At 46.1% G+C, this 14,145-nt stretch overlaps 1 protein-coding gene across 5 annotated transcripts in view; it reads left to right on the forward strand.

The window, feature by feature from the left end:
• Positions 1-957: 957 nt before the first annotated feature.
• LOC146816482 (exportin-5-like) overlaps positions 958-14,145 on the forward strand; it is a 1,867,381-nt gene continuing 1,854,193 nt past the window's right edge. For 4 of the 5 annotated variants that reach the window (XM_085610327.1, XM_085610328.1, XM_085610329.1 and 1 more), the window contains exon 1: positions 975-1,150. In XM_085610327.1, coding sequence (XP_085466453.1) covers positions 1,046-1,150 — 105 coding nt within the window. In that variant the 5' untranslated portion in view covers positions 975-1,045. Of the gene's footprint in view, positions 1,151-14,145 lie in introns of all 5 variants that reach the window. The other variant, XM_085610326.1, reaches the window with a different exon arrangement.

Here is a 14,145-nt window from a genome sequence, read left to right on the forward strand (position 1 = left end):
TCAGGGGGAGAGGGGGCATGTAAGATCTGAGAAGCCTTCTGCTTTGATCTTTTTCTTCACTTTTTTTTTTTAATATGCAAACACAAGTGTGTTTTACTCACGTACACAACAGGTGCAGTGAGTGCAAGGTTCTCTCAACTTAAAATAAACTTATTTTGATTTGTGCTTGTGTTGGTTGTCTATTTACTTATGCACTATTGCGCTGACTTCCTCTGATGTGTATGCTGAAACGTACCTTTTGTCCCGAATTTTTGTCCTGAATTCTGACCTTCTGTCCCGAATTTTCGTCCTGAATTCTTACCTTCTGTCCTGAATTTTTATCCTGAATTTTTGCACTCACTGTCCTGAATTTGCACCCATGCCAGTTGGTCACCCTAGGTCTGAGCTAGGGTGGCGAAGTGAGCTAAAGAACGATGGATTCAACCCAGATATGTGACTTAGGGTGAGTGTCTGAAAAGTTTCAGCAATCTGTCCATCATCTCCTTGTGTTCGCTTTGTTTAATTTCAAGTCAGGAATCTTTAATACAGCTCTATAACACAGCTAAAAGTGCTTTCTATTTATAGTTGCTATTCAAGTATGTGCAGATAAGGGCTAAAAAAAAATATCGTCTTTAGGTGATTTTGCTTATTTTTGTACCGGATCGCAAATTGACATAACATCACATTTAAGAAATCTGAAAACTTGGGGGCTTATTTACAAGCCCCTTGCGCCACGTTGTGGCACAAGGGGCTTGTAAATCTGCCCCTTGGTTCTTATGGAATTGTAGCTCTGTATTCTTGGGTGTCCACATAATATATATTCGCCTTCGTAAGTCGAAATAAAATTGACTTTCTAGGAATAGCTCTAGGAAAATATATTCTATATGATATCTTGTAGTCGGCGCTTCATAATGACGTCAAAATTACGCAACGTCACCAAGCAACAACAGAACCCATGCGGCATTTTGTCCGCCACTTGTGCGGTTCAAGCCTCGTTTCCGTTAAAGCACCATTGGACAGTGTGGCTGCTACGGAGGGTTTTTTTTCTTTCTAGAAGTCTGCCGAGATGACGGAAATGGAAGTGAAGTACGAATGCGAACTCCTTACGAAGGCGGTGAACGTTATCATGGACCCGAAGTCCACACCGCTGCAACGGGCGGAGGCCCAGAAGGTTAGGCGCAGGGATTCGCATAAACGGGCCCGGCAGAATTTGTAATGCGCATGCGCTCTGCTAGTGCCGTTTGCAGCCGGTGAACTGCTGTCTGAAAGGGTCCGGCAATGGGCGGTGATCCTTGAAAGGGAGCGTGTTTCGTTGTGCTCTGTCCTGTCCGTATTGTCTCTGTCTTCCTCCAATGTACGACGAAAAAGAACAGCTCTTCAAAAGTGAAGGATTGCACACAAACTTCATTCCCATCTCCTTAAATATTTTTGCATTTTTATATAGCAAGAACTTGTCTCGAAATTATATGAACGTTTTTCATGAGTACCGGTAAAGTCACACAAGGCCATATATTTATTTTCTTATGGCAGGAAGAGTGGTGATGTGATCTGTATGATAGGATGTTGAGTAAACTATTAGACGTGAACCTGGTTACCCGGTTCCAGACTCGGCAGCTCTGACCGGCCCTATAGCCACATGTATTGGGGCTGGGGAACCAGGTTCGAGCCCAGGCGTCGGCTCAACATCCTGTGATTCTGGCCAAATCATTCGATCGCGCCGTGCCTTCCAAAAATGAATATGGCCTTGTGTAATATAATTGTTGTTCATGTCCATACTCCAATACCTTAGGGTCGATTTCGCGATATATAGAACCGCAATTTTTTTTTAAAAACACTACAGACGGACACAATCATTTTTAGGAAAGGGCAGATTAAGTGATTTGCCAAGAATCACAGGATGTTTGAGCCTCCCGCCTGACTCGAACCTCGTCCCCTAGCTTTAGAGTAGCAGCGGATGCACATTTAGAAGTACTGTACATGTGAATCTTAGTCGTTTACGTTTTAATATAGTTACATAATTTAAAGTGAGAAATGCCATTCTTTGTTTCTTACCCACTATCTCTCTATGCACGCTCTATTTTTGTATTTCCCTTCACATAAGAGTACCTGTTGTGTTAATAACTACCGCAGCCCTACTAATCCATTGCCAGTTATTGGAAAGGGTAGGGTGGAAGAATGTAAACTTTATTAGCAATAGTGAGGGAAAGTTCAGTTCTATTAAGGACATGGAGGCGAGGATTATGCCTAATTGTTTAATTTATTCTGCTCAGCAGTTTAAAACAACACATTTTTTTCAAAGACTACAAATCCCATGAGTCCTTTCAACAAATCAACAGTACAACCATAGAGTAAATCCCATATAAGCAACATCAAGGAACAGCACTTCCTCTTTCTTCAAGCTTAATATCCTGAATTCTGCTTTTCTTCAGTAGTCTTGCTTCTGATCTGATCCTGGAGAAAATCGAAAACATGACAGCCATACATTTTCAATGTATGGCACATATTTAAGTTATACACAACATCAGCAATATCAGTAACAATTGAGATAAGTAACAATGAACTAGATTCATCCACCCATTAATTAATAGGGAAAGTTGGAATCGACATTACTTAACAAGCTGTAAAAGGGCTTTAATATTAGTCCTCAATCTCAGCATACTTATCCAACACTGAAGACTTCAGAGGATAACGGGAGGGTATATTTGATAATCAGAATAGGAGGGATAATCCTCGCCTCCGCGTCCTTAATAGCGAATAGCATTGAAACTTTCCTTCAGGATAGATAGGAACTTTTATATTCTATGGTAGGACCGGAAGCTCATATTATGCTAGTTTAAAGCTAGTTGATAACCAGTGAAGCCATGCTAGTGATAGATTTGGATGAAAATGTTTTGAAAGTGGAGTCCAAAGACCAATCAGCTTCTCTGAGAATATCCTCTAGGCGACTCCCCAGGGAGAAGGCCTTAGAGGCCATAGCTTCCCTGGTGGAAGGTGCCCCAAAGGCAGATTTATCTATTCCTGCTTCTTGCAGGATCCAGCTCACCCAACAGGCAATAGTCATCACAGAGACTGGCTTGAAAGGCTTCTTGAGGGAAATAAACAGTTGAGCTCAGAAGTAGCCAACAAAAGAAGAGGAAGGAGGAGGTTGCATGCTATTTATGAGATGGAAGATTATTTTCGTGATTGTGATGTTGGATTCCATGAGAGGTTTCAATGGTGCTGCTCAGAAGTGGCAAATAAAAGTTAATGCATAATGCTAGCCTCCTATCTTGACATAAAATCTTTGCTTGGGCCATCTGAAGAATGGGCATAAGCGTAGGGTCTTTTAGTTTTGTATAAAGAGACCTAAGGATAGTGCAATGCCCTTCTTCCTGATTCCATTCAGTTGGTCACAGTATCTACCATTATTATTGAAGTGGACTCCAAGGTACTTGAAACTTTTGGTTGACTCAAGCCTTTCTTGATCCAGAAACCATGATTTCTTTGAGTTTTAGTGCCTCTGACCACGAGGATCTTAGTTTTCTTTTTGTTGATCCTTGGTTGAGAAAGCTGAGGTGGCATCCAAAAGGCTTTGCAGGCCGACCTTGGTTTTCCTTAAAAGGACTAGATCATCCGCATACTGCAGATTTTACAGCTGGAAGCCCCTGGTTTGGGCAGATGGGAATTAACTAATCTGGGATCAAGTCAAATAAGAACAGATTGAATAGCATTGGTGCAAGGACACAGCCCTGCTTGAGGCCTTGAAAGGTGTTGATTTGCCTGGATAGGCGTGACCCATCACTAATTTTTATTCTGACCCATATCTCTTGGTGCAACATTTGCAAGACCCGAAGCAGACCATCCGAGATGTTGAGTTGAGACAATTTCTCCCAGAGCTTCCCCCTGTTGACCCTGTTGAATGCGGATTTATAGTCCATAACGCCCAAGAAAACTGGTTGACTATTACATTTCGCCTGATCAATTAAGAGAGAGAGTGCCATCAGCTTCACAGAAGTCCCTCTGTACTTGGTGAACCCAGTTTGATTTGGCAGGATGATCTTGTTTGTATTGGCCCACAATTTCAGTGTGTCTAGTTTCAGCTTCCCACCCGCCCATTGCCTGCGGCATCTAGTCTGTTTTTTATAAAATCAGAAATTTTAATCTGACTTCCAGTTGCTATGATCATAAGCCTTGCACATTGTGAAAGGGCTTTTTAGGTCTGGCCTGATACAGCACATCTGCTGCTGCTTGCCATACATTTAGTTTACTTACAGGTGTCTTAGAGACTGCCTGTTGCTTACCATTAGGTTTCTTCATTGTCATTCTTATTTACTTGCTTCTCTTTGGTCAGCGCGTGCGGGCTCCTGTTGGCATGTTTGTCTTCCTTTAGAGAATGGCCGCTAAGTACCTCTTATTTGGCCAGTATTCTTTTGGAGCTAGTGTTGTCTTTTAATTGCAGCATTCCATAAGTGTGTGTGTTTCTTTCTCTCCTTCCCCCACTGTTCTGCTTTGGTGCCTGCCATTTCTACTGTGTTGTGTTGCCTGCTCTGTCCCTTGTGCCCCTGTGTTGTTACTTGACCTGCCCACCCACCACGTTGTGTTACTTGCTCCGTCTTCCTGGCCCTCCTGTGTTGTGTTGCTTGCCCCCCCTTCACTGAGTTGTATGTCCCGTTGGCTCCTTCACCCACCTTGTGTTGCTTGCACCCTTCCTTTCTTCACCCCCTCATTCATTGTTTAGCTTCCACCGTCCCCCCTGAGTTGTGTTGCTTGCTAAGCCCCTCCCACCAGAAAAGAGCACTACGACTCGTGCTGGCAACGTCATAGCATTTTTTCCCTAACTTTCTGCCACGCTGCACAGCAGCCTTCCTACTTTACAACATGGCTAAAAATATTTACAAAGCCAATAGTTCACTTTGGTGAGATCTACTGTCTTTGTCGACGGTTGTTTTCTTGTGTACTTCTAAATGCAGTGTTATAATTTATGGTTGCTTGTACTTGTTTGTTCCTCTTGTGGAATCCAACTTCTGTCAAATTCCATGTGTCTTATATTTGAATAAGGGTTCCACGCAGGGCAGTTGACTTCTGGCTGGTTTGGGATCGGGTCGTGCCGACGGAGCTGTGTGACCTATCTAATAAAAGGAAGCTGTTTAAGTCACTTACCGTGCACTTGCTGTTGACTTCATTTTGGCGACGATCTGGCCAGTCATCACCGTCGGCGCCTCGACCCACAGTGGACCCACGCATTTCCCGAGTGGAGAACATTTCTGACAGACAGCTGGCTCGCTGCAGTGCGCAGCCCACGATCCTTTGTTTAGTCATTAATTACATCAGTTTACCCCGGCGAGCCGCACAACTCCTCCAGCAGCCCCAAGCGGTGTGTAATTTCGTCTTCCAATGATGCGTCGGGCTGCTCTGCTTTTTGCAAAAGTTAGCAGTCCATCTTGGGAGAGGAAACATACGCTGCACCCATCGAACTGCATTCATCGCTGAAGAGTCTGCGCTGCAACGAACAGCATTCTGCAGGATAGAAGTCGCCGCTGGATCACACTCTTCAGTTGTCAGGTGATATTCAGCGCAGTGACACGCACACCCTTTGCGTGCAACCTCTTTCTCGGTGACACACACACCTTATTCTCCCTCATTTAAGTTGTCATTGCACGTCACTCATGTTTTTCTACCGATGATGCACAGACTACGTCATTAATACGTTTTTGTGCCTCCTCAGTGACACACACACTCTGCTTGCAATTTATTTCACTTAGACACACTAATTATTTACTTGAGTTTACTCATCCACACACACACTCGTTGTTTGCATCTGCTGCACAGTGGCACACACACCTGCTGCGTGTCATTTCTCAAATTTTCCTGCATATCTTTGTGAACTCATACTATGGGAGAAGCTTCTGAGAGCCTACTTAGTGCAGCTTCTGCTGGTATTACATTGGCCCCCCATGTCTCTATAGCACCTCCTCCCTACTTTTTATCCCAACCAGGCTCGCCTCCAGTTCCATGGAAGGATTGGATTATAATGTTTGACAATTACATTGAAGTGCTTGATGGCCAAGAGTTTCGCCCGTCCAGGAAAAGGGCATTATTGTTGAGTGTATTGGGCAATGAGGGTGTTATGTTATGTTAAAAGGTACTTATCAAGCGCTCGTTCACCAAACGGTTTCTTGGCGCTGGGGTGGAAGTAATGCAGCATCAGAGGGAAAGCCTAATTGTTATATTGGGCAATGAGGGTCAAAGAGTATTTTGATTTCTCCCTGATATTACCAAGCATAATGGTCAGACGGTGGTAAATGTGTTTGAAGAAGCTAAATACAGGTTGAATGTCAGGTTTGCCAAAGAAGAGAACTTAGTTTTGACACATTATAAGTTTTATACTCCACCTCAGATAGTGGATGAATCAATTGATGAGTTTTTGGCAAGGTTGCGTGAACTTTCCATGAAATGCAAGTTTGGCGTCATGACTGATGAGTTAATAAGAGATCAATTGATTGTTCAATTCAGGGCTAAGAAGATCCAGAAGCGCTTATGAGCAGCGAAAAATCCGACATTAAGAGAGGCCATAGATATGGCTAAGGTTTTGGAGCAATCTGCATGTTGCATTCATGAGTTGGAAAGAAAACAAAGAGAGGTCTCTGTTGTAGGCATAAATGCTGTTACCAAAGAAGTTGATTCCCCTGCCATGTCCAAGTATAACAGCAGATTTAATAGGTATATGTGGGTTTAGTAGACAAAATGCCAGGGTTTGCAATCGGTGTGGTACCTCTAACCATTCTTCAGATTCTAAATTGTGTTTTGCCAACAATGAAGAGTGCAGGAAATGTGGTCGTTAGGGGCACTTTGCAAAGATGTGCAGGGTGAGCAATCGCAATAAAGTTTCCCTGGTCTCTGATGAGAGTGTGTGTCAGGGGGAGTCTTGCGACAGAATACTTATGGTTGGTGATGTGTATGAGTAAGGCATAAAGGTGATGATGATCAAAGAAGGTTTAGGCCCAAGGCATTCTTTACCATAAATGGTCGTGAAATGGAGCTCATGGTGGACAAAGGGTCATTGTACACTATCATATTAAAGTCAATCTTTGAGCACTGGTGGTCTCTGGGTACCTTGAAGCCCCAAGACATCTCCCCTGTAAGTTTTCAAGGGTAGTCGATCGACATTTTGGGATTAATGGAATCTGAGATTGAGTTTGAGGGACGTTGCACTAAGGGTGTGATGTATATTGCTGAAAGTGGGCCACTTCTGCTTGGTTGGCTCCATCAATATGATTTGCACATCATTGTTAATCCGAGGGCACCTTCACAAGTTATGGTCATTGACCAAGAATCTGTTGAAGACTGTGCGTGCACATGTGAAAGTGTTCAGAGAAGACTTAGGCTTGTTGAAGGGTTATGCACCCAAGATTGTTTTAAAGCAGGGCGCCATTCCTGTCCAACATAAGCTGAGGAGGGTCCCTGTGGTGAACCGTGAGGAAGTGAAGGGCTTAATCCAAGATATGTTACTGCAAGGTGTGATAGAACCTTTGGAGCCATCTAGCTGGGTTTCTCCTGTGGTCCTAATGCGCAAGTCTGATGGGCGGCTCAGATTTTGCATGAACTTTAAGTCGCTTAATCTGAACATTGTGGCGCATACTAACACTCTGCCAAATATCAATGAGATGGTGTTGTTGCTGAAGGCGGGGAGGTACTTCTCCAACTTGGACTTGAAGAGCGCCTATCACCAGATAAGGTACAACCAAGACTCTAAAGCACTTACTGCCTTTATCACAATGGAAGGTACCTACCAATTTACGAGAATGCCCTTCGGTGTCTCGTCGACAGCTAGTGTTTTCCAAAAGGATGATCTCTGATGTTTTTCAGGGATTGGATAATGTCATCTACTTCCAGGACGACATAATGGTCTTTGAGAAATCGGTTCAAGAGCACAATGGAATTTTAAAACTTGCTTTGCAAAGGATTGCTGACGTCGGGCTTATGTTGAGGAAGGAGCAGTGCTGTTTTTTTGAAGGAGCAGATCTATTATTTGGCCTACATTTTGTCTGCTGGTGGAATCAGTCCCAAAAAGGACTTGTTGGAAGCCAAACGCTTAGCTCCTTCCCCTCAAGACAATTACCAGTTTAGTTTCTTTATGGGCCTCATTGAGCACTATTCAAAGTTTGTTCGCAACTTTTCTACCAAGACTGAGTCCCTGAGGGTTCCTTTAACAAAAGGCATGAGTTTCGAATGGTCGAGTGTGCAAGAAGGATGCTTTTCAAACATTAAGAAGGAAATCTGTGATGCTGGTATGTTGGTGCCCTTCGATATTAAAATCAAGTCCGTGGTGACCATGGATGCGAGTGCTTCGGGTCTGGGTGCCGTTCTTTTCCAGAAGCATAAGGATGGTGAGAGAACCGTGGTCTTTGCATCCTGCACTCTGACTAATATTGAAAGGAACCATTCGGTAATAAAAAAGGAGGCGTTGGCTGCCGCTTTGGGGGGGGGGAGGGTTGAGTACTTTTGCACATATTTTTTGGGTACCTAATTTACCTTGAGTTTGAGTTGAGTTTAAATCACTTCTAAAGCGCACATACACCTCTAAAGCGCACATACACCTAACGGTTTCATGGCGCTGTGGTTCACTGAACCTAATTAGCAGGGGGGACCAGGGGGCAGGAAGAAAATCATTAGGAGAAGGCCTGTGAAAAAAGAAAGGTTTTTAATGCTTTACGAAACAGAGGATATTGGGTGAGGGACCTGAGGTGAAGCGGGAGAGAATTCCAGAAGGTGGGGGCAATAGTGGAAAATTTGGAGCCTCCCCATTTTTTTCGGCGAAAACGGGGGACAGTCAGCAGATGTTGGGAGGATGATCTCAATTCCCTTGCAGGGGTATAGATTCTTATCTCAGAAGAGATAAAGGCGGGGGCGGATCCTGACTGAGCCTGAAAAGTAATACAACCCATTTTGAACAATGAGCGTTCAAGAATAGGGAGCCAGTGGAGGGATTTTAGAAGCGGGGTGACGTGATGTGACTTGGTCAACTTATAGACTAGCCGAGCGGCCTGGTTCTGCACCAGCTGAAGCCGTCGAACATTGTAAGCAGGCATAACGCAGTATAAAGCGTTGCCGTAATCTAGTCTAGAGACGACCATAGCCAACACAATAAGTTTAAGAGCAGAGAAAGAGAAAAAGCGAGATACCTTGCGGATAGTGCGGAGAGAAAGGAAGGAAGAAGACACCCCAGAGCTCACCTGGGAGTGCAAAGTGAGTTGATCATTGATCTTGAAACCGAGCGCTTTGACGGAAGGAGAGGGGGAAGGGGGGGGAACCCAAGGAAGGGGGCCAGAAGAGAGATGACCAGGGATTGGCACAACCACCTGTCAAAACCAATTCGGTTTTATCCGGGTTTAGTTTCAGGTGGTTGTGGCTCATCCAGTCCCGGATGAAGATCATAGTGGTTTGAAAATTAGATATAGAGTCGGTGGATGGAGACAGGGTAAAGATGAGCTGGAGGTCATCCGCATAGTTAAATACGGAGACCTCCATTTGTTGAAGGGCAAAAATGAGAGGGGCAATGTATAGATTAAACAGTAGTGGGGAAAGGGAGGAACCCTGGGGAACCCCACACGGAACCTTACAGGGCTTAGCCGAGAAATCGCCCAGCCGCACTGCTTGAGAGCGGTCCCTAAGGAAGGAGGACAGCCAGACCAGGGCTACCCCGCCGACCCCGGCCGCCCCGACACGGGAGAGTAAGATGGAATGGTCCACCGTGTCGAAGGCGGCAGACAGGTCGAGGAGGACCAGGGCCTGGGGGAGATTGGTGTCCATACCTTCTCTGAGGTTGTCAAGGACGGATAGCGCCACAGACTCGGTGGAATGAGCGGGGCGGAATCAGGCATGACGGGGGGCCAAAACCTGGTTTTCTTCTACAAAGGTGGTAAGGGCTCTGGTCACGTGTCGTTCCAGTACTTTCCCTAAAAAGGAGAGTAAGGAGATGGGTCGGAAGTTGACTGGGGCGGTGGGGTCAGCGCCAGGTTTTTTCAAGATGGGAAGAATAATGGCTGTTTTTAGAGTTGGGGGAACAACGCCCTGAGATAAGGAGCAGTTAAGAAAGGAGAGAGGTGGTAACATACAAGTTGTGAAAATGAGCCTGAGGATGTGAGCAGGGCAAGGATCTAGGGGGGAACCAGATTTGACCAAGGATAGAAGGGAAAGGAAAGAGTCTTCGGTTAGTGGGGGGAATGAGTCAAAGTGAGCCTTTGCAGGAGGGCTAGGGGGATTGTAAAAAGAAAGCGAAGGAGGAGGAATATTGGCTTTGATTTTATCAATTTTATCCAAGAAGTAGGTGTTGAAGGAATCACAAAGAGACTGTGACGGAGGGGGTTTGAGAGTGGTTCTGTGGGCATAGGCAAGATTGTGAACTATAGAAAAGATTTCTTTAGGCTGGTTCTCTGCGGCTAAGATTTTGGAAGAGAAATATTCCATTTTGGTAGTTAAAATAGTTTTTTGTATTGCAATAGGAGGGAAGTATACTGGGATTTAAGGTTGGGGCAGTAGTGGCGTCTCCAAGCTCGTTCGGCATGGCGAACTGAGAGTTTCAGCGCCTTAAGTTCCTCACTGAACCAGCGATTGGACTCATTCGGCTGTTTAGAGGAAACTCGTCGGAAAGGTGCGATTGAGTCACAGCCTGACTGGAGCCATGAATTAATAGAATCAGCTTGTACTGTAAGCGGTAATCCAAGTAGATCACGACAGAGGGGAAGGAGTGTGGAGGCCACTAAAGATGCATCAATCCGGCCCCAAGAGCGTGCCCAGATATTTTTAGGAAGTGAGGGCTTGGTGGTTAAGTCAAGAGGTGAAGAAAAAGAAATCAAAAATTGATCAGACCAGGAACAGGGGGAGATAGAGAGAGACACAATAGGGCAGTTGAGAGACCAAATCTGGTCGAGGGTGTGACCCTGATTGTGAGTAGGGGAGTGAACATAGGAATTGAAATTGAGAGAACGAAGGGTGTCTGAAAATTCTTTGGAATTGGAACATTCTACAGGGTCAGAGGGCCAGAAGTTAAAATCACCTAGCACCATGATGGAAGAGTTGTTAACCGCTAGGGTGGCCACCAGATCTTGAAACCCAGGAAGAAAGGCTTGGGAAGGTTGGGGGGGGACGGTACACGAGTAGGAAAGTGAGAGGGACTTTGAAGGAAAGAGAACGGACTACTAAGAAATCGGAAGTACCAATAGGGGGGAAAGTAAGAGGCTGAAAGAGGAATTCTTTCCGAGCGATCAAAGCAACACCACCGCCCGCTTTATCCGTGGATCGGTCGGCTCGAATCGCGTAGTAAGTGGTAGGGGGAGCTGCTAATAAGGAGGGGAGAGAGCTGTCACGAAACCAGGTCTCTGTGAGAAATAAGAGATCAGGTTTGTATAGGTCTAAGAGGACAGAGAGCTCGTGATAGTGCTTAACAGCAGAACGCGTGTTGAGGTAATAGATGGAGAGAGAAGCAAGTGTAGGTGCAGCAGGGTGCTCAGGACGGGAGACGGGGGGATACAAGGGGGAGTGAGAGGAGGAAAGAAAAGAGGATGGGGGTATGGAGGCTGTGAGTCCCAAACTGTCAATGTGAGAGGTCACAGAGTCATTTATCGGCCAGGGGCCTTGAAGACCGTAGAGTTGGGCTGACGAATAATGTCTCGATGGGGCAGAGAGAGGTGGCCCTTGGTCCGGTCGGTCGCGGACGGGCGCAGACGGGCTTGCCTTAGGCGCGTCTTCGGCACGCAATCGTCGCGCCCGCTGCGCCCGTCCGCTGCGCTTCCGGTAGGGACACATGCTATATACTAGTGAAGAGGAAGTTGGAAGGGGGGCGTGGCCTACGCAAGTGGGCGTGTCTTGCTGGCCGCGGCGAATGGCGGCAAGAAGGTCCAAAACACCTCACCCTCTGCAGTGATAGATCCGCTGTGCGGGGGTGTCAGTGCCTGAAGCGAAGTGAAAGCCCAGGGGTAAGTGAATAGGTAAATAAAAACACACAAGTATACACGTTTTTAAGAAAATCACTAAAAAGCTGCTCCCGGCTGTGCCTCAGGAGGATTCGGTGTAATAGGGCGGCGCTCGTATTCAGCGCTTAAATAGGAGCCTGGTGGAGGGGGCGTGGCCTGCGCAAGTGGGCGTGTCTTGCTGGCCGCGACGAATGGCGGCAAGAAGGTCCAAAACACCTCACCCGCTGCAGCGATAGATCCGCTGTGCGGGGGTGTCAGTGCCTGAAGCGAAGTGAAAGCCCAGGGGTACGTGAATAGGTAAATAAAAACACACAAGTATACAAGTTTTTAGGAAAATCACTAAAAAGCTGCTCCCGGCTGTGCCTCAGGAGGATTCGGTGTAATAGGGCGGCGCTCGTATTCAGCGCTTAAATAGGAGCCTGGTGGAGGGGGCGTGGCCTGCGCAAGTGGGCGTGTCTTGCTGGCCGCGGCGAATGGCGGCAAGAAGGTCCAAAACACCTCACCCGCTGCAGCGATAGATCCGCTGTGCGGGGGTGTCAGTGCCTGAAGCGTAGTGAAAGCCCAGGGGTAAGTGAATAGGTAAATAAAAACACACAAGTATACAAGTTTTTAAGAAAATCACTAAAAAGCTGCTCCCGGCTGTGCCTCAGGAGGATATCACATATATTATATTTGAAATAGCTCAATGCGCCAGATAAGCAAAATATAAAAGGTACATTACTTCAGCAGCAGCACGCTAAATAAACACTGATCGAACTCCGATAACTCCCGGCTCAAGCCTCAGGAGTGATAATGCTGCGCGCTTGCGCCAGCGTTCTAATTTATGCACAGCAGGGGCAATCGGCAATCCGGTGTGGGAGCAGGGAAGCCTAGACTGTCAACCCCGCCTCACCCAAAATGGTGGAACGGGAGCGCAGGACGCCGAGAATCGATGTCCAGCCTCCCAATAAGGAGAGAGAACCCTAAATGAGAGGTACTAACAGAAAGCTAGCATCATATCACATATATTATATTTGAAATAGCTCAATGCGCCAGATAAGCAAAATATAAAAGGTACATTACTTCAGCAGCAGCACGCAAAATAAACACTGATCGAACTCAGATAACTCCCGGCTCAAGCCTCAGGAGTGAAACGGAAAACATGGTTATGATGCCGTTTATCACGGGTGAAGTACTGAGGTCAAAACCGCAGTGTAGCCCGAGTTTCTAGCTCTTTCTGCAAAGAACGGGGACTTACTTGGTATGTTCTTCTCTCTGTAAATGTACCTGCATGGTTCCCTCGAGACCACAAGCCTCTGATCAAAATCCTTCTTCCTGGTGGTGCTGGTAAGGGTTCAGTCAGATTGACATGTTTTGCTGCCAGACTTTAGTAGTTTAGTTATACCTTGGAGCACATTCAGGGGTGGAGAAATGTCCCAGCAGATTGTCTATCTAGGTTGCCTTTGCAGTGGGAAGCAGTACGAGGTCCGGCTGTGGAGGTGAATGATGGTGCTTTTGCTTTTGTGCAAGATGTTGTGTTGGAGGGTGCAGGTTCCTTTTCAAGAGAAGATTGGTGTCAAGCCATGAATGCTGACTTCACCCTTAAAGAAGTCCTGCCTTTGGTTGTCTCAGGCAAGCGGAGGGAGAGGTGTCTTGCCAGTTATGTCCATCCGTTTTTTAAGATTTTGGAAGAACTGACAACTTGCGGTGCCCATATTTTGATGAGGGGTGAAAGGTTTGTGCCACCCGTCAATCTCAGGCAGAGGCTTCTGGCTATGGCACATGCTGGTCACTTAGGTCAAAGTCTCATTCAGCAGCGCCTTAAAGCCCAGTTTTGGTGGCCAGGTATGGATGTTCAGGTGGTGGATTGGGTGGTCAGATGTAGTGCGTGTAAGTAAAATGAGAAGCGTCTCCAACTTGGTAGCCAGTCTTCTGTTGGCCACATTACCAATCCAGGCGTGCCTTGGCACACTGTTTGTTTGGATTTCATTGTTCCAATGTCAGAGGTTCGGTGTGGTCTCAGGTTTGTCATGGTTTGTGTGGATTCTTATTCTAAGTGGTTGCGTGTAAAGATAATGGGAGAGATCACCACTAGTGCCACCATTCGTGCTTTGAGGGGGAGATTTTTTGAGGAAGGTGTCCCCTCCGTCCTCGTGACTGATCATGGTACTCCACTCACTTCCAGAGATATGGAGAAATTATTATGCAGCATTGGTGTCAAACATCAGCATACCTC

This window comes from Triturus cristatus, chromosome 6 (assembly GCF_964204655.1).
Source record: "Triturus cristatus chromosome 6, aTriCri1.1, whole genome shotgun sequence".
Taxonomy (NCBI): domain Eukaryota; kingdom Metazoa; phylum Chordata; class Amphibia; order Caudata; family Salamandridae; genus Triturus; species Triturus cristatus.